At 45.0% G+C, this 23,595-nt stretch overlaps 2 protein-coding genes across 3 annotated transcripts in view; both read left to right on the plus strand.

Annotated features, from left to right (window-relative positions):
* LOC112570444 overlaps positions 1-18,055 on the plus strand; it is a 62,351-nt gene extending 44,296 nt beyond the window's left edge. The window contains exons 8-13 of the mRNA XM_025248862.1: positions 7,907-8,085; positions 13,622-13,670; positions 15,549-15,745; positions 16,297-16,459; positions 16,818-16,909; positions 17,029-18,055. Coding sequence (XP_025104647.1) covers positions 7,907-8,085; positions 13,622-13,670; positions 15,549-15,745; positions 16,297-16,459; positions 16,818-16,909; positions 17,029-17,151 — 803 coding nt within the window. The 3' untranslated portion in view covers positions 17,152-18,055. The remainder of the gene's footprint in view (positions 1-7,906; positions 8,086-13,621; positions 13,671-15,548; positions 15,746-16,296; positions 16,460-16,817; positions 16,910-17,028) is intronic.
* Positions 18,056-18,193: 138 nt separating this feature from the next.
* LOC112571210 (target of Nesh-SH3-like) lies at positions 18,194-23,440 on the plus strand. 2 transcript variants are annotated; one of them, XM_025250063.1, is made up of 2 exons: positions 18,194-18,927; positions 21,561-23,440. In XM_025250063.1, the coding sequence occupies exon 2, from the start codon at positions 21,588-21,590 to the stop codon at positions 23,391-23,393; it is 1,806 nt and encodes a 601-aa protein (XP_025105848.1). In that variant the 5' UTR covers positions 18,194-18,927; positions 21,561-21,587; the 3' UTR covers positions 23,394-23,440. The 2 variants fall into 2 exon arrangements, with proteins under 2 accessions (XP_025105848.1, XP_025105849.1); XM_025250064.1 differs by lacking the exon at positions 18,194-18,927 and adding an exon at positions 18,958-19,054.
* The last annotated feature ends 155 nt before the right edge of the window (positions 23,441-23,595 follow it).

Genomic DNA, 23,595 nt, shown 5'->3' on the forward strand with positions numbered 1-23,595 from the left:
TCCAGATGTTAGATAACATCAAGGCAGCTGTAGTCTATAATTTTATTTGTTTTGTTTTTCTGACTTGATAATGTCAGGAATTATATTTATTGGTATGAAATAGTTTAGAGGTGTAAAAGTTTGTTTGGTTTTGGAAGAAGGCTTTCTCAAGCTCTTTAAAACTGCTCTGCATTCTCTCAGAATCTAGTCAACGCACGTCCATGTTCAGTCTTATTTTTTGTTCTTTCCTTTTTTTTTCTTTTTTTTTTGTGCGGGATTTTAGAGACTAGGAAAGGTAGAAGAAGTTTTAGCCTCAATTTGCAAACTGTTTTAGTGCATTTCGTAGCAATAATGGATGATTACTGAGTTCAGAGTAGCGAGTAAAAATATTCCAGAGTAGATCAAAGTTTTAAGTAGGCATAAACTTTAAGTACACCGTAAATTGTAAATCGTTTCTCGTGCATCAGGACCGCCGTTCATGCTTGACGGGTTGGTTTAAGTGAGCACAAAAAAACATGGCGATGGAAGGTCACGTGACTTCAGTTTAAAGGCGGCTTGTGAACTCCGAGAGTGACTACTGGTTTTGAAGCAGGATTTGATGCAGTTTAGCGGCCATTACTGTCTTCGTTCTCTCTGACACGATGAAGGTTCATCAGTCTTTACAGACAGAGCAGGCTGCTTGATTGCGGAGAGCTTGCTGGCGATGTCGCTTTAAATGTGGATTTATCACTCTGGGGTCGTCATTATTTTGTGAAGTCCTCAATCTTGATCATTTGGTGCATGCGTGTCGTATATATTATATATGTATGGGCGATATAAATAACTGTGAGTTATGGACGACCTCGGGAGGCGAATAAACTAATGCAATGCTTTGCCTGCCTCGTGTGTGTGGGTTTCTGATTTCACGCGGATGTATGAGAAATGCATTTATTTTTAATTGGTTTATAAATATCTTCTGAGGTTGAAACGAGGATGAAAATATTAACAGCTTTTTGATAATTAAATATTTTGCATAAATGTTTGTCTACTGTGTGGTTTTTAGAAGTTAATCTGAAATGTGAATAAACCGGAAGCTTTGTAGTATCAAGCCTCGTTTTAGTAGTTAACTGGAAAAATAAATCGTCTGCCAGTAGTCCAGTAATACAGGTTCGTGTTGGGAGCTTGTTAGTAAGCACGCTGGTGACAACCTCGGGGGTGCCTAGCCATGTTGTGTAGATGATGGAAAGCCCGAAACCGAGCCTCTGTAGCGGCGGATGAGTGCGCATGCGCTGGAGATGGAGGCTGTGAGTGCAGGAACTGAGTAGTGAGGTGAGGGAATGGAAATGCCGTGCGGGCCCGTTAAGCCACTGGAATTTCTGGGCGCGTCCAAGTATTTGAATGAGAGAAGGAGGTGTGAACGAGGGATGCCACTGAGCCCCTGTAGTACTCCAGCTGTTAAAAAAAAAAATCAGACCAACCCTTGAAGGTCCGACACCTTTGCAAAGACACACTACCTACACCTGTCATCTTTCGCGTGTCTTCTAGGGACGTGCGTACTACAACTGCTCGACACCAGCCCTGGCTTTGAACGCGTTACCATAGAAACAGTCGAAGAAGGAAATAGATAGGAAGTGAGGTTGCCTTGGATACGAAGTATGCGTTTAGGCTGTGATGGTAGAGGAGCCAATATAGGATCTTATTGTTGTAAGATTATTACCTGCTCTTTTAGCTGCATTTTTGTTTACTTATTTATTAATTCACCTTTTGAAGATATTGGTTTCGTCAGTGACGAAGAAAGTGAGGCCGAGACATATTCCAGTGTACAAAAAGTTATTGTAGTCTCTTTATTATGAGGTCTTATTATTAGTATAACCGACAGTGTGCTTACAGGACATCGTTTGCTGTGGTTTTTTCTGGGCCTGCAATTAATTTCTGATTCTTGACTCTCTGACCCACCACCCCACCCCACCTCTCACCCCGCCTGCAATGGCTCGTGTGTCCCTCCGCGCCTTTCAATCGCCATCATCATACCCGGCAGACACAGGGGAGGCTTATTGCCGGGGTGTGAGGATATTTCTTGGTGCGGGGCGAGGAGGGGATGGAGCTCGGCGCCAGCTAATTGGGCGGCTTTAGAGGGGAGGTGATGTATCGTAGCCGTGCAGATCGATTATCTCCCTGCACAAGTGTCGGCGATATGGAGGGTGAGGGTTGCAGGGGGGAGAGAAAGGTGAGAAAGGTTTAATCAATGTGCAGCCTTTACCCCTTCCCTGCCTCTGGGTTATTCCTGGAACGGAACAGTTAACAAAACGACAGAAATTTTCGAGATAATTTTTTTCCTGTGCTGTCGAGTGAAAAGTTAAAGCGCGGGGTCTACGCCTGGAGAAACAACAAAAAGGAGGAAGAAATCTACAAAAAGGAGTGTGTGTGTGAGAGAGAGAAAGAAAGTATTTGAGCTTGCAGTTGTGTATTTACATGTGAATCTCTTTTAATGACTCCAGCTGAAAAAGGATAAACAAAATAAAAATGGTTGTCAGAAATAAATTCCTATATGAACGTTGATTGACATTTTCCATAATATTCCTGTTTATCTAGTTTATTGACATTTTTGAGTAATTTACCCACATTATTCACCACTAGCTCCCATTATTAATGTTATTATTTGTGTTTTCGTTTTTTAAAGATTTTCTTTGATGGGGGAAGGGGAGCGCTGTATGAGTCAACTTTTATTATTATTATTTGTGCATGTATTCGTATGCATGTGTGTGTGTGTGTAAGCGTGCTTGTGTATGTACACTATGGTGGAGGAGGAAGGCGCCTACACGTTGACGACCTTCATCTGTTCGTGACTGTCGTGACCCGCTGCGTGTTGAGTCACCTAACGACAAAGTTACATCCTGGCATTTCAGTGGCAACTGTCTTTGCTAGTTTTTTTTAAAGACGGGTAGCGGCAGCTGTTTGCGCGTCGGGTGGCCAGATCGATGAGCATGTTGGTAGTTCGACTCCAAGGACCTGGCGGGCAGACAACGACACGCGCGCGACAGCCGTAGTCACCCGGTGACGTCAGCACTCGTCTGCTTCTGGCGCGGCGCCGTCTCTTGAAAAGGTGTGATGTGATGTAGTGAGTTGACAGTGTGCGACAACAGCGCCGCTTGCCAGTCACACGCCGAACAAACAAACATTTGCTTGAATATGTCGTGCGTGTGTGTGTGTGTGAGTGAATGTTTTGTGACAGGGTGCTTTTTTATTTGGATGAAAGCAGTGAGGACGTAATCATCCCCCTTGTAATTGTCTTGACTTTGACAATATTTGCTTGATGTATTGACGACTCGATACTGCTTTTACACTGTCCGCAAAATATTCCGAATTGTATATACGCAGCACAGTGAAGCACAACCTCGTTGTAATTACACTGCCGGCGGCTGACACTGGTTGGCCAATGTTGGAAGAATGGCATAGTCCTCACAGACAAAAAAAAGCCATAAACAAAAAACAAACAAACAAACAAACAAAAACAAAAATAAAACAAAAAATCAACAGAAAACAAACAAAACAAAAACCAAAAAACCAAAGGACTTATGTTACATTGAATGTTTCTTCAAAGACGGCGCTAACGGTCAACAAATCCCACTGTTGGTTTGTTGATTTTGTTTTTCACCGAATGCGGTTTATCTGCAGGGGAGCGAAAATTATCTTCCTCTCTCTTTATTATCTCTGTAGCAAATTACTTTGCCAAAGCAAGTTAAAAACAGTATCAGCCAACACAAGCTGAAAAATGTGATTTCGCAAGGTAGTGCATTAGCTTAGGGTATTATTGATGAGAGAGAAAAAAAAAGAACAAATAGGTGATTGTTCCGTGTGAGCTTATATGTTTGCATTTTTATGAGAGAAAAAAACTTCTGTATTAATGCACGAGGATCATACATACAGTTTGGAATCTGATGTTTTAGTTTATTCCTTGTCGCTCCCTTGAGGAGCATGGGGCCGCTGGAACCTGATGGTCATAGGAATATTCTTTGTGTCCGACAGAAATAAACACATTCATGGTGATATGTCTTTTGAATATTCTGCTTTAATAATATGTTTATCTCCCCCTGTGACAAATTGTTAAAATACAGTCTTCTGTACCAAATCAGTCATGCGGATTATTGAGTGCAAGGAGCCTCATTTTGTTATTTTTTAACAAACCACTTGATGTGATGGCAGCTGGACTTCACTCAGAAACCAGGTTCGAGAGACAGGACGCTGAGACCACGAACTTGTATTACTGGACTGCTTGCAGACGATTTTTTTTCCAATTAATTACTAAAGTGAGGCTGGTATATACAAAGCTTACTGTTTAGTTACATTCAATGTTTAGGCTCGCCGAGACGAGCAAGAGGCTAAATGTTGGTCTCGGCAGACGACAGCAGTCCACCTGTACACGTCCGTGAGACTGTGTGTTGCCACTTGGAGATGAGAGGTGTAATAAAGCACACCTGTCAACTGGCCTCCAAATACTTCTCCCTAAGAACTTACATCCTAGTCAAGGAAAATATATCATGCAATCCAAAGTGAGTTCGACAACACCAGAACAATCATTCCGACAATTTTGCGATCACGTGATGTTAGCACGCGGGTGATAACTGTGCCAACCGATGAGACTCGGTGTGACGATTGAGATGAGCACCAGAGCTTCATTTGATGCCAGTCTGCACGATAAATCACTCTTTAGCTAAGAAAAGAAATGTTAGCATCTGATTTGTAATTTTTGAGTATTTAGTAATATTTCTGTGCAAGCTAGACGAATGTTTTCACGTGTGACACATATTCATAAAGAAGTTTGGGATTTTGTTCTGTGACCCTACCTTCTGTTCTTAGAACTGAATTTACGGCTGGTCTGAAGGTAGAGCAAGTCCGAGCTCATTCACCTGCCTGGCTTAAGGAGAGAGCGCCTCTAGGAAATGTCACGTTGCTTTTGAAGGCGGTTGACTTTGAAGTTTTAAAAAAAATCCAATACCTTTTTGGAGTTTTTTTTTCTTCTTCTTCTTCTTCTCAAAGCTGAATTATGTCTCATTTAAATGCGGAAAGTTAATGCAGTCCGTGTGATGTCGTTTTTATAATGCGGAAAGCAGCCTTGCTTTCACGAGGTCCCTAGGGACATCGTCGGGCTTGCCGAAAATGTAAGAAATATTTTAAGTCTTTAAATATCCTAATTGGTAGACTGTATTACTGGTGTGATGAACTGCTCACCCTTGCAGCCTGACTGGATATGTTCACAGAGTTGCAAGTTCCTGAGCTGTTTCACGGGAGAGCGTGTGAAAGAAAGAAAAAAAATAAGAGTGTATGTGAAATAATGTGAGAGAGAGAGTTAGCATCAGATAGAACAGGAAGGACGAGTGTTAGAGAGACGAGAGTCACGAAGGTGACAGCTGTTTGGCGGGGCTGTCCTTAATCTCGCGCCCTCACGTGCAGTCACGTCAGCAAACGCGATGCTAGTAGAAGACTGGCAGGCTGCTGACGCCACCCGGCTATGTGGTGGCTATGAATAGAGCTGGGGCACAGCAGGAGCCGGTTTGTTGACTCACGACGACAATATTCGACACTGTAAATTACCCGCTCCCAACGCCTGCAGTATTTTACCCATTAAGCTATCGCGAAACACCCGTCGGCCATGACAGCTTTTCGATTCTTACATAAGTGCGAGAAGTTTTATGGGCAGTGAGTTGCTAAATATAGGCTTGTAGAGACGGGTAGTCAGTCGGTAGCACCGAGTACAAAACGGAGGAGTCCGGGTGGGGAGAGATCGGGGTATGGAGACTTGCTACACGCGATGTCTGAAGATTTAGGATATATTTTTGTTTTTATTGTTTTGTTTTGAAACAGATGAAAACAGATGTGAGGTCACAGGCAAGGTTTGATTAAGGCAGCAGCGAAACGAACATTTGATAAGATCATAAAGTGAGGCAAGTGGAAATAATTTGTTATTGTCCCCAGCACGGGTAGGGATCATGATGGCGCTGCTTTCACGCTGAGCTGCACTCATCCTCCCGGAGCTTGAGTGCAGTGGAGGGAGTGAGAGACAAACACTGGGGTCGAGAAATGGTTTGTAGTCTGTGGCTTAGTATCAGAGTTTAACACTGGGAGGCTGAAGGATTTTGTGCACGTGTTGGTGTTTTAATTAATGAGTTAATGAGAGAGTGGGCGTGTCAAACTATTGACAGTGTACATCGGCGGAGAGAGTAAATATTGCCATCTGTCTACAGAATTCTTAGTAAACAATTCTTCCACAGCAGCTAATTTTATGTGGAAGTTCCTGTGAACATAACTCTAAAAATTATAACCTGTATATTGTCAGCAATCTTCCAGGTTTTACTCGAAAGTTGAGGCGGTTGCATGATGAGAGGTACCGACCACTTCCTGTGCAGTATGTTGCAGTTGTTAAGGTTTCAAACATATATTTCTTTACCTTTTGTTCAGTTAGGCTGATTACCCAGTGTCCTTTGTGGAGGCAGACATTTCCTGCAGTCTCGTCTGACGTGGACGTAGTGGCCCAGCTGGGGGTCATCTGGGTTCGCGGGGAAATGACAGACAATTGGTTAGGCAAATCTTTTTGACTTGAACATTATGTGCTTCTCCAGCTTGTTCCCATGACAAGTCTATAAAGAGACGCACTGTGTGTCGATGACCTCCGCAGACACAGAAGATTTATGTTCACTTTTACCCCTCCTAAAAAAAAGACACCCCCCCCCCGCCATGACGTCATACCCATTGGCGTTCATGTCGAGTTTCTTCTGCTCATAAAGCTCGTGTTCTCTGGAGCATAATAAATCTTGTGGGACAGATCGGGGACAGGTCGGTGGGGTCACGTCTTGGCTCATGTGTGGACATGGCATGTTGAGTACGCCCCCTCCCCACCAACCTCACCACACGTTTAATGTTCATCTAGTCACGTGACAGCCAGCCGGTGTGAGCATCGGCCCTCGGGACTTTGCCGGTGGTCTGACTTCTTGTTGTGACTCGTAATCACCTTTCTCGAGGGTCAGACTATAGGAGATATATATACTTCCTGAGTGCCATTATTTTCGAGAGTGAAGGTTGGGTGAGTGGTGTGGAGACTGGTCAAGCCTCGGGAGATACCAGCAGACGTGTGCAACCGGTTGTTACGCCTTGAGGTGTGTATCATTTGATGTTTAGTTGTTTCATTGTTGTTGTTGACCACAGCTGTAGTAGTCTCGGTCCTCGGACCGTGGGGTGCTGCTGAACACTGGATCATGTTGTTTGTGTTTGGTCGGAAGTTTATGTATGTGTGCTACTGTTCTGTTTCTTTGTCACGAGGAGGACGGATAACCTAACGGTTAGAACAAAGAAGTATCCAAAAGGTGTGAACACTACCTGTGTGACGCAGGGCACGCCTCCCGGTGTCATACAGGTGTGACTCTTAAGAGGACTGGAGGAAAAATAAGGCAGAGGAGGAGAGGATATGGGTACCGTCCTGACAGAAAACTTGCCCCGAGATACGAGTGGTTTCGAACACCGCACTCCCTAAGGACCGAAAGATCTCTCGACAACGTTTACAAAGTCTTTTTTTCCCTTTGTTACCACGTGTCTGTAAAATCGTAGGGTTTCATAAAGTCAGTAATTTGTGTATAATACCCTTCAGTGGGTTATTCGTGTTGTTTATAATATTGCGCTAATGGTTGCGCGCAAACACGCTGACAAACAGCGGCACGTACACATACAAAAGGGAGGGCGAGCGGAGGTATCGGATAAAGGGCTTAGTTGTAAACTTGTCTTGGTATGTAGAATACATCACCTTGGTTTCTAGAATACAGCAAGTATACCGAGGGCTATCGAAAATAAATGTACATGCAGACTTGACACATTGATTAGTGATCGTGTTGGTTTGAACTTTGAACTCTACAATTTTGATTATATTACGTTTAAAACTCGGGGTGTGTGTGTGTTTCAGAATCAGCCAGCTACTTCCACAGTCCATCGAAGATCGTAGCTGCACCAGGGGCTGGCTCCATCTCGCGCCCTCTGCAGCAGCGCCTGCAGTCTCCCGTTCGCCTCCCTCTCGCCCTCTACGCCAAGCGCTCATCCACTGCGCTGTCGGGGAAACTCGACGTCACGGCTGACGAAGTCAAGGTGCGTAAGGCTGGCGTGACGCAAATGGTGACGTACATCATGACGAATCGTGACGAAACTTAGTTTAAACGTAGAAAATATAAGGCTTGAATGTGGTAGATGTGTAGATGTCGACAAGAGGTTAAAAGTGGAGGAGGGAGCGAGAGAGAGAGGTTCAACTGACGATGATACTATAAATAAATCAGGAGAAGACAATTAATTCTTTTACGGATGTAGCTTTGTTCTCGTCGTGGAAGTTTTTATTGAGGAGATGATGAAGCAGACTCCACCCCAAGTAAGCGTCTCATGTTTTAGGTACGCATAAACGAGCGCGCACGCAACGTATGCATACGCAAGAACAATTTTTTGTAAGGGGAGTGCAGCGATTCCTTTGCACCTTAAAGTGTTTTGTTGTAAAGACAGAAAGTTAACTGGGACATTATTCTCTTTCGATGCAGTGCTTAAACGATTTACAACCTGCACATCTGCTTCTTGTCGGCGGTGAAGTCAGAAGATCTAGTTCTAAATGTGTTATGGGGTTGCTGGACGGATTCATTGCTGTACATGTCAGCGAGTGTAGATTGAGTAGAATACCTACAGAATATTTATTACTGAGCGTGCTTGTGGAGCACACATCGTGTAATCTTTGGTGTTCGGTAGATAAAGGCAGCCATTGAATACGGTCAGTCGTGCAGAAAGCAAGGGTAAGGCGCAATGCCGCCTTGTTTTAGTGCTAGCTGTAACCAGACAGGCAGAACCAGCTGTAACGAAAGAAACGCTTCAGACTGAGTCGTACCGAAAACTTGCAACGGCACTTGGGGCTGTGGGGAGATGATGCTCGCTGCTATCATTGCTGAAGGCACACAGCTGGTTGGTCAACAGATGAGGTTGGCGACCCTGGAGCGCAGCTGTGTTGGACTCTACAGCAGCTGTGATGTCCGTGAGCTTTGGACCTACACTGTGTCTTTAAGTCTCTTCACCTGCCTGGATCTTGAGGATAGCAACCGGGTTCTCCGTTGTGACATTTGCCGAGCGGCTGCAACCATCGTCTTCATTGGTATCGGCCTCACTCGATGCTGTCTTAGTGAGTTACTGCTCTGAGTTCCCAGTATACCTAACCGTTACTAGATGTTGTGGTTTTGCTCTTGTTTGGAAAACAATGTTCTGAAATGACCTTGCAGTGCGCGGTCACTGGCTTGTGTGTGTCCGTCTCTGACCAGAAGAGACGAGGAGACAGCAATACGTTTGATTGGCTGGACGTATCACGTGTCTACTACGCGAGATGAAAGCCTGGAGACTAGTTGGTAGTAGACGCACAATTCATTTATGGGCTATCAAATCCTGACACCGAGAACATCCCGATCGCCAGAAGGAAATTGTGTTTGCAAGTGACCATGGCAACGTCAGGTTTTCACGTCGAACCCATCAAGTGAACGTCAGCCGAGCTTTCTCCTCCTGTGGCTTACTTTCAAGTCCGGAGATATTTTTAAAATTATTATTTATGTATTTAGTTTGCTTTTCGAACTTCCTATTGAGCGAATAAAAAAAAAGAACAGGGACCTTTGTATTCTTTCATTCAAAGCACCATTGTGTGTCCGATGACGTCAGCTTTGTTATAATGGGTAACGACCGGTTTCGGGTTTTCGTTGGGTATTTTTTTTTTTTTTTTTTTTTTGGCGTTGTAGGCGACGTTGAGTGAAAAGAGTTGCAGCCTCAACGTCTGATGTACGCATGGTCAGATTAATTAGGCCGTTATTAACGTCACGGGTACACCCCACCTGTCTGTCAAGGACTTAGTGTAATGACAGGATTGACGAAAATTACCTGCATTTATGGTCGGTGCGTGTCCCGTTAGCTGCCGATCAGTCGCCGTGGATGCTGCTTAGTCGAAGACCGGGCCATTTGCAAGAAGAACTCAGTTCCGCTGCAGCGAGACAGCCTGCAGTTATGGACCGCAGATCGTTGCGAAGACAACTGTGATACAGTCTTCTCATTACCCGACATTCTAGTTCTTTGAAAGCGTAAGTACTGTGCTTTTCTCTCGCAGCACAGGTAGGTGGAGGTCAGAGATGTAATACCCGTAGTTAGAAACCCTAGGGTGGATCTTTGACCATGTTCTTCTAAGATCTTTGTTTCCATCTTTGGATCCAAATTGTCTCGTCTTTGAAATGTCTTTTTGGACAAGTCGATGACTTGGTGGTAACTGTCATCTGAAGCCCACCGCTGACGTCAGCCACGGAGCGTGCCTTCTGATTGGTTGCCGCTGTTTGTGTCATCGACGGCTGGGCGGATGACGAGTGCCGCCATTTTGATATTTTGTGTTAAAGGCTTGCTGACATCATCGTGGTATTTTCCTGAAGACCGATAACCACGATGCAGTTGGTCTCGAGGAGGTCTCGTTCAAATGTTACCAAAGGTTACAGTAACGATAATCATTACAAAGTAAAACTAATGACGGTAAACGAATGGTCGCTGTCTCCGTTTTGAGAATTATGGACCTAATTGTTTCCCTTTTTGCAGGTCTGGCAGGAAGGTCAGCGAAAGTTCGAGCCTAGTTTTTTTTTATCATCATTCTGTGGATAATTTTAGGGTTGGTCACACTCTGACCTTCCGCCACAAGATGATTTGACAATAACTGAAGGTGTATCCATGCGGACTTTTAACAATAAAGGAATCCGAGAAAGTTTTGAAGTGGAAGTTTATGACATTAAGTAATAAAAATATCCGAAAAAGTTTTGAAGTGTGGGTTTACGACACTCAGGAGCTTGTTTGGGTTTGTTGTGCAGACTTGCACTGGGAAACAAACTGTTCAACCTCACAGGTCTGTTGGGTGTAAGTGTTTCATTAACACTTCGTCGGAAACGGCTCTTATAATTTAAATTTGCTTCAGTAGCCTCTTGAAAATCTCCCACTTGAACAATAAGACGAATTATTCTGTGAAATGGAGCTAAAAGAGAACTTACATTGTCTTCTCGATTAAGATTTCGGTGTATATAATAACTGTAATTTTTTAAATCTTCACAAAAGGAAAATGTGAGATCCGTTTTATAAAAGCATATCTGTTTTGCAGTGCCTCATTTCCTGTATTCAATCAGCCATGTTAAATATTATAAAAGAAACTGGAAATTTTCTGAAATTCATCCATGTGAGAACCACAGCGGGAAGTAGACTAACTTTCTTTTTTAATCAGTATCAGTAATCGCAGCATCGTCAGACCTGCAGTGGGCCACAACATTTATTGCTTCTTGCCGTAGAACCAGTGCACAACATAATTACCTCAGTGATAGATGATTTCCCTCTCCTTTAATGGCCCACAGCCCCGCTATTAGCTCGCAGGAAATATAAATACGGTCGAAGGCTGCCATCAAGTCGCCATTTTGCCCAAAACCTTGCGAGGCATTGGGCAGCGGTGTGTAGATGAGGAATATCAGTTATGGCCATCGTGCCCACCAGCTCAGCAAGGCCACGTGATGTCTTTTTTTTCTTGTTTGTTGAAGCGAAGAGGTAGTTGAAGGATGCTGAGCTGTAATAAATTTACTGGGAAAAAAGCTGGATTGGACCGCAGAGCGATTTTCCGAAGAGGACTTCACGACCTGCACCGTTACCCGCGCTATCTTAAGTGGAGGTTTTAATTGCATTGCACGATAGTGTTCATGAGAATACAAGTGGTTAATTTAGCTCTGTAAAAGAATCGTTTCGGTTATTCGATTTTTTTCGATAAGTTTATTGTGCTGGTTAAGCGTCAGATCCTCGGAACATAGCAGCAACGGCGAAGTCACGTGTTGTCGAGGGGCTATAACTTCGTAACTTGAAGTCGCCAGTGGGTCGTTAGAGCCGCTGAGCCATACCTCCTTCATTACATTGGTCAGAAGTTGTCTGTGGGTTCCCTTCATTTGTTCGCTGAGAGATCCTGAATGGATTTTGCAACTCTTGGACTCGGGACTACCGGAGCTGCCAGGGTAGGTCTTGTGGTCAAAGGTGAGAATGGAACAACGATGCTGTCTGATGTTTGTCACGGTCATGGTCTAAGTATGACCAGAGCCCAAAACGAAAGTGCTTGTCAACAATTTATTGCAGTGTTAGTCCTCGTGTACGGTTGCTGAAGAGTAATCTCAAGCTGCTACAACTGTACCACTCATGGTAGGCCTCTTGGTGTTTCGTTCTGTCCTGACGAAGACTTCAGTAGTTTCTATTCCTTACCTTCCTATGTCTGTGGTATCTATATCTACCCAAGAGTATACCACCTTTGAGAGTTCATGTATGTGTAATCGAGGTCTGTACATTTTTTCGTGTTCGTTTCTGTCAAACGTCGATTGCGTGGACGATAAGTTGGGGCATCGGCCGCCATTCTCCATGGCAGTGGAGTAAGAGACCTGCCGTGAAGACCATCGATCTGTGGGTAGATTGGTCGAGACTCCAGGCCGGTCTGGCAGGGGGGAATGTGTGTGTAACGGGGGGTAGTCCTTCGATTTTCCGTTTTATAGACTTTAGCTGTTGGTGCAAGACTAGCCGCCGTCTTTATTTGGACATCGTGGATGTAGCGGCCAATGTAATCAAATTACTGTTGCTAAAACATCGTTTTAAAAAAATTCTTGACTGGGTTTTTTTTTCTTCTATTTTCTGATCTTGACGTCACTGTTAATTCCATCTTCTTCATCCTTTCTGCTTTTCTTTATTTACCCTCCCCTTCTCTCTCTCTCTCCTTTCTCACTCAATGACGCATGCGCACAAATGCATGACGTATGAGCGGCTGCCTCTCACCCATCTACCCGCCCTCCTTTCAGTCATGCCATGGCCGAGCGTTTATCGACAGAGACACAGTCCTTGGCAATTCATTGCTGGGATTGGGCTGCCGTTGAGTGGATACTTGAGTGTTAGCCGGGATTCTGACATCAGCTCTGTAAGGGAGTGCTGGACTCCCTTTGATACATCCCTCATGCAAATGTGTCAGACTTTTGTTTTACTCGTCTTCTTGTCATTTTACATATAACATGTATATTCGGTCTACGGACAATATTTTAAGGATGAACCTTGATAAGCACGAGCCTTGCTGATATTTCGGACATGCAGCGTGAGTGAATGAGCAGGTCATGTGATCTGGAAGCACGTGATGGTGTGGGGAGGGGGAGTAAGGGAGAAAATTTGGGTAGATACAAGAATTTCAGATGTGGACTTGTCTAACAGAATCTTGTACTTACCCGCTCACGTTACTTGTTGTAGAGTTAAAAGAGTTCGGGGGGATGTGAAGAATGTCTGTCCCCCAATAACCAGAAATGTCCTGCAGGCCATTGAGTCGCAGGACAATGCAATGTAGGTATCAGACCCACCCTGGGTAACTCAAGAAGTTTTAAAATCCAAACATCACAGAGAGTCCTAATAAGTAGCTCATCATCGACAGAGTGGAGAATGATGCTGGGAGGGGCAGACCTGGGGTAGGTGTTCACAGTTTTGTAGTTGTCATCTGTAAAGACAAGGTGTCTGTGTGAAGACAATGAACCCTCATTAGTGTAGAATTTATAGAACATGACGAAGCACACCTGTGATTTTTGTTTTGCAGAGTTTGTGGTCCGAAGACAGTCCCACGCAGGCAGACCAGATTGGTGCAGGTAAGAGAAAATAATTCAGTCATAATTAATCACCTGTCTGTAACAAAAGGTGTAACATCGCCGCGTGTAGGTTTTAGTTTTGCGTGTGCAGAGTGGGTATTCGCGGGAATTTTCAAACTTTAAAAAAACAACAACCCCCAAAAACATTCACCAAAGGTGGGGAATATTTAAGACGCGGCACAGCTTCAAAAGGTGGACTGATAAATTAATAAAACATATTAACTAAACGGTGTTTAGTTGCGATGTTAACACATGTACAAACCAGTAAATACGAGGCGCGGTGATCGAGGCAGTCTAGTGGTGTGGTTGACTGAACTGTTTTAGAATGGGGAGAAACATTAACTGAAATTTTTTTCGCAGTTGGCGACACTTGTATGTTATTAAATTCTTTCCTTCGCACGCCCTTAAATTTGTTGTTCGGGGAAAAGTGGGGATGAGGATGGAATTGGTGTTTTACGCCGAGCCATCAACCAATGCAGCCAGCCCTGTAAACAGATGCCACTTACTGAACAGCGTGCCCGAGACGAGAGTTGAACCCAGGACATCCAATCCTCACTGTATTGGTGGAAGATGCTAACCGTTGTGCCACCAAACCGCCATACCAAGGGTGTGGGGTGGGGTAGAGGGGTTCGCTAACCTGTGGAAAGTTTTTATACGACTGACGTGTGACCCTGGTACATGACGTGTACCCTGCAGGTTCATGCTAACCCGGGTGGTAAAGGTTACACCATAACTGTCACCCTCGTGCCCAGTGCCCCGGGGCTATGTTGGCGGTTGAGGAGAAAACGCAGGAACGTTTAACAGCTTCGTTATCGTCTGCTGCTAGTGAGGAGGAGATAGCGTCATCGACCTTCCTCCGACTCGATGAAGAGCGCGATAAAAGTTTCCTTCGCTCCTTTCGCAAAGGTATTTTGGCGTCCAGGCTGGCCTGTCACTTCTCTCCTCTCTCCATCATTTTTTTAATGACTGCTGCACAGCACCGCCGGAGTGGAGGTGGATGTTGGTGATGGAGAAACTGTCGTAGGCGGCGGCCGCAGCGCCATGAATGATGGCAGGGTGACGACAGCTGCTACCGAAATAGAAATCCGTCATTTGTTAGCAGAGTGACAGAACCACTCGTGGTCTCACTAGTAGCGGTTATGACAATCGGGTAGTCAGCCAGATCACAAGTGGTTCTGTCAGACTGACTAGCCAGATGTTCTATCACCCAGCCTGACCTCTAGTGGCTTTGTATCTGTTCACCCCAATTACTCAAAATGCTGAGAAATTTTTGCTTCTGTATCAAAAAGCTGTGGTGATCATATGACTGTTGATTTTCTTGTTTGTCGTCTTTAATTACATGTGGGGTGAGGGGAATAAGGTTTCGCGGAACCTTTGGCGAGAGCTGTTTATACCTGTCCGGGATCACCCACGTCACGATCCTTGGCACACAAACTGGACAAAAATTTTTATTCGGCAGTATATTTAGTACAACAAGGTACACGTATTTGCGTGCGTGCGTGATGATAGCAAGAGTCGGGTAGATATAATTTTAGCGAGTGGTTGCGTCAGTGGTCGAGATTGGCGGGTATCTGAAGTGGTCGCCAAGTCAGGATCACGTCTCAACAATTGGATGACGTGTGAGGCGCTGAACTGTCGTTAGTTTTGCTGTAAATCTTCTTGACATCCGGGTACTTCAGTGGCCTCTTGCTCACGGCACGTGGCTGTCGGTATGTGTTGTGTCAAAGGAAGATTTATGGGGGAAGAATATTGGTGAAAGGCAAAGGTATATCGAGAAAGAGACGATAAGCTTTTTGTTTTCTTGGGGAAGTAGGTTATAATTAGTGTGAGAAGAAGCTGTTCCCAGGGACATCTCTAACCCTGTGGACTTGGTTTCAGACTCGACGTCGACGCGCCAGCGACTTGCGGGTGACGTTCGCGTGACGGTGGCGGGGATCGCCGAAGACGAGGACAACGACAGCATTCGTCAGACGTCACCCAACAACAGCGAGGAGATCGACGACAGCGACGCCATCCACATACTAATGGATAACAACAACGAAAGCAGCGTGGACATTCCTGTCACGGAAGTCGAGGTGACTCCATCGGTAGTGACGAGTGCTCCGACATTGTGATGAAAGCTTTTGAACGCAGAATGCAACTTTGAATCTGTTTACATGAAAGTAGTTTTCGTGGTCTGAATGTTAAATGGATGGATGGGTGGGGTTTATAGGGTGGGTGGAAGTCAGATTAGGTTTTACTACTGATCTCAAACTAGTGCATAGACCCTGCACGCGTTGTAGTTGAACTTACTGAAACTGTCCTACCACTCCCAATGTCCTCCAAACCAATATGGACCTTAAAGAGAACCTTTATATATATATATTGAACAGGGTGAGAACTAAAACAGTCTCATAAAACGTTGGGAGTTTACGAAAGTACAGTGGCAGGAGGGTAGTATCCCCTTGGGAGCTCCACAATGATAGCTAATCGTCTTCAAGCCGAACCACCCAGGGTCGATCCATTAGTTTCAGATCAGGGAGGTTTTTACCCAGAGTAATGGCTGATTGGATAATGAGGAAATGAGAGTCGGGGTGAGGATTGACTCATGTACCAGGTGGCTGTGAAGAGTGTATGCGATGTTCAGCAGGAATCGGAGGGGCCGAGCACCACGGAGAACCAGCGGCCGCGGCCGAAGTTGACCGCATCCAACAGCGGGGCGGACATCATGTTGGGACTGGAGACGGAGGAGGGCCAGAGCGCAGAGGTGGAGATTGACACAGCTGACCAGGAGGAACTCATGCCAGAAGGTGGGGGACACTTAACAAGGGCGCTAACTGAATCATGTCCCTCCCTTTTTTTCTGCCCCACCTTTACCTGCATTCACTTTATTTGCTTTACTGGTTTACGATGTTTGAAGTCAATAAGAAGTCAATAAGAAGTTTGAAGTCAATCATAGTCATGAACTATCCTTTTTAGTTTGTAAAGCAACTCTTACCATATAGATAACTTTCGTTCCTCATACGATGTTAAGCAACAACCATCTAAAATGTTTTTACCTACTGGAAGGTTGAATGTCAGATTCGAGAATGATGGGTACACAAGATGATGATGTATAGCGGGTTAGGAGATTGCACACAGCCTGAGTAGTTTTCTTTTCTTTGACAGCTGAAGTTCCAAAAGGTCGCGTGAGAAAGGCGTCCATCACAGAAAAGGTCATCAAATCCAAGGCATCGGAAGCTATGGCGGCATTGATCAAGGTACGTCACTTCAAAAGACCCAAATTCGTTGATGTTCTTTTATTCATCAAGATCCTCAATATGGCTTCCCCACTGTGTAACACGGCTTCACCACTATCACCATTGTGTACTGTCTGCAGGAAGAGGCGGAGATGAGACAGCGAGAGTTCGAGAAGCTGCTGGACGAACACGCGGAGCTGGTTCAGGAGATCAGCCGCACTCCCAGCTCCGAGAACCTGATCCAAGGCGAACGCGACCATTAGCGGCGTCGAGGGCACACACGCGACTGTACAGGCTCCTGTCATCTCGCGCCATCCGAGACATGTGACGTCATCGCACCGCCATCTTGCTCGGTAGTCGTCTCATTCCATGTACGACTGTCTTCATCGTGCTGCCTTCGCTCTCAGACCCGCGTCCTGTCGGTAGTCTGCCAAACGGTGTAGCGCCGCCAGGTGAGCTGACAAGTGTCCTCCTCCCCCGCCCGACAAGTCCATCTGCTGACAGCCACCTACCAACTCGTCCGTGCTTCAGTGGTTGTTGTGCTGTGAATATTAATTTTGTGTGTGACAGATTGGTAGGGTCTATGTTTTCCTCCCAGTCCGGGACAAGGAGGGAAGTTAACGTTTTTTTTTGTTTTTTTTTTTGTGACTGGCTTGTTCACCCACGATTTTTTATTGAGCCGGGATCTCAAAAAAGTTAGGGTTGCTTGTCGTTCATCTGGTTTCATAAAGGTGCGCTCAGCCCAGTCCGGCATACCTGACGTGTCCATTTTTGCATTAGCATCATTCCTAGACTACCGGCGTTGCGAACAAAGATGTACATACTTCAAAACGTCTCCATGTTGTAAATTTCCGTATCCGACGGACAGGCTAGTGTTTCGTTGACCCTCCATGACATCAGCAGCAGCAGCATCTGGAAGTAGTAGGTACTGGTTAGAGCAGACATACCCGCGGCGTTGTTACTCACACATGCCAAAAATCGCCGTTTCATGTGTAAAAATACCATTATGGAATTCCATTGCAGGTGTACGAGGCTCCTTTCACCAAAACCGGTTGATAGTCATATCCAAGAGGTCAGTAACCTATTGACAAGCGATGTTATTGCATGTAAGATGTGTTGTCTGCACTGTAACTTATTTTTGTAACAAAATAAAAAATATATAGCCTCTGTGTTGCTTTGTGTCTGTTCATTTTGAGAATGTCATTTTTTTTTTCAAACACTCGCTGTTCCATATTATTGCATACGTCCTCATCAACCTTATTTGAGTAGCGCTCTTCGCTGCCTGGCAACAAGGACACTGCGTGGCTAGACAGTGCAAAGGTCTTAGTAAGGTAGAGGAACAAGCTACTCAACACACCACACAAACCCTTCTTAACTCTGTTGTTTCTCTGCTAGGCACCTGTCACACCTAAGCAGCTTCATTCCCCCGCAGGATATCGAACTCTGTCCTGCAGATATTCGCTCTTCACCAGAAGGACACTCCACCTTGCAGTCGCCTACTCCAGTCTTCGCACCTGCAGAACAAAGGTTTATTTCATTCTTCCTCACGTCACCTAACCTACAGCTTAGAAATAGAATGGTGTGTGTGTTCAAACTAAATTGAATCAGTTTTCTCACTAAAATGGAGCGCACTTATTTTAAAAAGGAAATTGCCTCATTGCAATTCCTTGGTTGGAAATGACCATCTCTCGAAGGCCACTCCGGTAAAGCGGAGATGAAAGGTTGACAGATTAGAACGGTCTGTCACACCAGAAAAACCAGGTAGGACCTATACAGCTTCAGTTTGTACCACAAAGTGTTTTTCTTTCCCTCCTTCCCTCCCTCCCGAGCACCGATTGTCCGCATGACGTCCCGAGAAGGAAATCATTGATACATTCAGCGACTGCCCCTCAACCACAGAGAGGTTTGCACTAGACCACTGAAGGGCCCAGGTCCTGTTCCTACACAGTCGAGCCAAGTCAGTCCCCTGGGTTTGGCAAAAGCTTCCCAGCCCTCCACAAACATCGGTGTCCACCTGTGATGCTTTCTCGAATATACAGGTAAAAACTTGTTGTGCTTCTAAACAAAACTCAGTAATAGCAAAAGATTTAAAAAGGAAGTAGGCAGTTGTATCCTGGTGTTGCACTGGATAGTGAACAGAAAAGAACAGCTTGAAAATACCAACGGGTGAGTAAAATGTTCTGAAACTAGCCCTCAGATTTGTTTACCCAAATGTTATTTCTAAAATCATCAAAATCACGATATTTTTGTTTGTATAGCTATCCCCTCAAAGTTGTTTAATAATAATAATGGTTATTTGTAATGCACCGAGACTAAGATGGCACTCGCTGCGCAGACGAATAATGATAGTTTTATGTTTCCATTTCATGAACACATTTTACCGGCTGAATGAAGACTTTAAAACAATCACTGAACATAATGTGAAATGTCGGAAATGTATGGGAAGCAATGCCATTGTGAGTTTTATTAATATTTCTCTTATTCCTGGGAAATCGAGATCATTATTTCCCTTTCTGTCTAGGTCAGTCTTTATTAGCAATATTTCAGTCGTTGGCACTTCCACAATTTTTCGACGAAACAGTTCAGTGCAATCGCAAACCTAATTTTCTCAGTGTAACGTGTACATAGTTAAGCATCTAATAACGACCTCGTTAAAGACTTATATTAATTGGACACATACGGACTGAGGTCTGACCAAGTCTGGCACAGTTGTTACATGACGATTATATAAACTCTTCGCCAAATTTGGTCAAGTGTGTGTGTGTGAGAGAGAGAGAGGGAGGAAGTAGGGGGACGTCATCAAAGGGCAGTGACCCTAAAGGTTGTTCTTAACCACAAATATAAACACTGCCAGATTTGATCAAACGTTTCTCTTTGTTTGAGTGGTTAAGAACTACCCTTAGGGTTACTACCCTTCAATACCTTTGCTTTTCATCCATCCACCCACCCACCCCACACACCCCACACACCCACACACACGCACAAACACTCATCCCCACCAATTTTTTCTAAGAGAATGCTTCTTCAATAACTGAACCTTGCACAGTAAAACATAAAATGGAACTCCGATTCTGCAATACCTGTACAAAAAGGAGCATGACAGAAAGCTGACTTAGTCACTAGAGTTAACAAAACTCAATGAGGCTCGAGAAGAGCCAAAAACAAACGATGGCATCACATACCCGTATGAGTTGAACAGGGTATGAGCACAGAAAGACGATTTTAGTGTTCGATCAAGTGAAAAACGATCTTCAATGGAAGTTGGCTAAGTTTGAAGGCAGTGGATTAGATCACCCAGCTGCTGATACGGCAAAGAATAAATCTTTATTAACCATGGTAACAGAATAAGCAAAATTTAAGCAGTTTTATGAGAGTCTGACGAATACAAAAACGACTGCGTGATTTACCGGGCTAAGCTAAAAAAAAAAATAATAATAATTCTAAAACAACTGCCTAATTGTATGCACACACTTATCCTCTCAATCCAGTCATTAGGGCCCACCTGGGCGTAAATTTGTCGGACAGAAAGTTAAACACTTCATCCCGCTCTCACTCATTCTGAAATACTTCGGAACATGCAGCAACTGCTAAATATAATTGTGAGGGAGGGAAGTTCCTGCCTTGGCACACACTTCATTAACCTTTGTTACACATTAACCTTTGTTACACCGACACATTTCCCCCTCCCGGTCTGAGTTCTGTCGGGTAAACAAAACCATAAACTACATGTTCGTAGTTGCCTTCGGTTGACCAGGTACAGCCAGGTACTTTAGATACTCACAATTTTCTGGGGGTGTACTTGCCACAGTTCGTTGTTGGTGAGTGGTCTCTTGAAAAGACATCCAGAGAATGGTGTTCCTCGGTTGTCACAGCAATCAACTGTAATCCAGCAATACTTCATAAATGGTCGCTTGCACCGTTAACATCCTTAGAAACACGTATTCCAACGGAACGCAGTAGTGCCTGAGGTAACCAGGGTGCAAAGCAAGGTATCAGATAAGATGCCCATAACTCAAGACAAGGGAGGGACCAACACTTGTATGAAAGGCCTACACTGTCTCTCCGCCTCCCAAAACTATGCTTAACGTGGTCATAATTATAATAATTGTCAATACAAAGTTACAGTATTGTCAGGAAAGTTCCAAATAGACTTGTAACCGATACAAAGTGTTAAAATATTCAGGTTAGGCGAGCACAATCAACCCAGTAGCCGATAGCCAGCATGTCTCCACGGGAAGTGAAATACTGGCCACCCGTAAAGTTTGAACATCATACTCGTCCTTCCTGAACTTTCCAAACAACTCACGCTTCTCAGTTTTCACGTGCAAAGTGTCCGCAGATAACATGCTCAGGTGTACTGCTGACTCAAATTCTGAATCCTGGCCTTGACACCTTGGTCACTACTGTTATTGACAGTATCAAAGTAATAAGACTAGTAACCATAAATAATCAGTGCATGTTGTTGTGTGTTTCTGTAGATGTAAAATACATTAAGTTATCTGGCTTTCCGTAGCACAGCCATAGACTTTAATATTTCAGACCAGACGATGTGCACTGACCATGTGTGGCTTTCTCTTTCTCACTATCAGTGTCTAAGGTTTATGATATTCACAAGTAATTATTACATTTTCAAGTCAATTTTTTCTTACATTTTCCACAATTTTTTTTCCAGGTAAGTCTTCTGATCTTGTTTCTCAAAATGGCGAACCTGCTACCCAAGAACCGTTTAGTACAAAAGCGCAACGTGAGTCTGGAGAAGCAGCTGGAGGTGAGGATGCAGATTTTGAGGGAGGAGTACCGCCAGACAAGGGAGGTCATCGCCAGCTGCCAGCGTGACTGCGGCTACTTCCTGCAGCGACTGCACCGAACTGCGCCGGGACTCCAGGCCTACTGTCCACCCGACACCCGCGCCATGAGGACCAACACCTTGTTGAGGGAGCGCCGCCAGTCCTTGTCCAGTAAGTGTGGTCAGACCTGGGACTCCCATCACCTCGTATCCAGACTCCGTCGCCATACTTCTAGAGACACGCAGCGTGTTCATCTGCCACACGACCTGCTGCCTGATGCTGTTCCGTTCTCCGTCGACAGCGAGGCCGGTCGTCCAGACGACGAAGACGACGATATTGTGGAAAAGAACGCAAGCATAGGCAGGGTAGACAATCCAGCCAATATTCCTCACTCGGTAGATGGTGCAAGAGAGGTAATTCCAGCTGTGGAAAAAAGCAGGTCTGCAAGTGGGTTTGATTCTATCAACGAAAAGACCGGTGTTTTGACCACGCATGCAGTGGCACCCAGGGTGCGATACTCGGCGCACGTGCGGCCAAGCAGCAGCAGCAGCTTCAAACTCCTGCAAGGGCAGGTAACCAGCGAGCGACCTCCGTGGGTCGGCCAGACGGGATGCAGGTACGGCAAAGATGCGTACACAGAGTGCGAGCACTTGCTGAGAAACAGAATAATTGGGCAGTTCGAAGTTATTTTTGGTCCGCGGACACACAGCCCTGAGACTGACCTGGAGGATGCATCACCATCCGAGGTAACACAACACATTCAAGACGTAGTTGTCGCCCCGTCTTCTAGCAAGCCTCTCCGCCCACAGACAGCTGGTCTAACGCGTGTGTGCAATGCAGCTCCACGGCCACACACAGCTGGTATTATGTCCAGCTGTACCAAGCCTCTCCCCCAACACGTGGCTGCAGTCCCCCACAGTTCCACTAAACGCGTACAGAGCGCTTACCCTACCTTGCGACAAAGAGTTAAGACTGTCAACATCACAAGACCTTCGTCCGTAACCAAACTCGTCCTTCCAGAATATCAGGATCGTACAGGAGTATCTCCCACCCCGGAAACTGTACCTCCCACATTTCAAAACTCTATAGACACACCCACTGCATCGCACATTTCTCCAGAAGAAACCTCTACACCTCACGTCCCTCCAGACATGCCTCTCACATCTCCATCAACTTCAGATGCCCTCTCCCCACCTCACACCAATCCACAGGTTCAGGCTTCCATCGACCCTACCAGTATTTCCACCAACACCCTACCACAGTCAAGACTCAGTGCGGTGGGCATTGAAAGTCAAGCTGACACTCAACAGGCTCACATCCCCTTCACTCCCATGGCTCAGGCCCAGCCACCTCACGGACAGTGTGTATCTCCTGCCCACGTCACTAACCCAAACCAAAAGCATTCCACTGTCTTGGCAGTCAGCACTAGCAAAATTGCACCTAGGACCTTCGCACCACTTGCCACCCTCAGTCACATGACCACAACAAGGCAACTAGTCTCCAGGCTGCTTTCTTTGGGTGTAAAAGAAAATTCTAGAGACCGGCCAAAATCAGCTCCAACCAAATATGAACTCAGTCACCGGTCCTTGCCAGCCCCCAGACAGACGGTTATTGGAATATTGGCACAAATTGAGAATCGCAGGGCCGAGATAAGAGCCAAGCTGAAGATGAGCAAAGAGCTACAGGATGTGGTGAAAAGCCTGGTGCCCTGTGACTAGAGAGCTCCAGGACAGTACTTCTTACATGGCTGATTTTGTCAGACATTTAGGACACAATGTTTTCTGTGGATGGAATCACATCTGTAATGGAACACATATTTAAACAGATTCTAAAAAGTACTTTTAATACTCTGTTTAAGAAATCCTCACATCAATACATTATATCACAAACTTAGAGTGCATTGTTGAATTTTATTGTTTT

Source organism: Pomacea canaliculata, linkage group LG8, assembly GCF_003073045.1.
Source record: "Pomacea canaliculata isolate SZHN2017 linkage group LG8, ASM307304v1, whole genome shotgun sequence".
In the NCBI taxonomy this organism is placed as follows: Eukaryota; Metazoa; Mollusca; class Gastropoda; order Architaenioglossa; family Ampullariidae; genus Pomacea; species Pomacea canaliculata.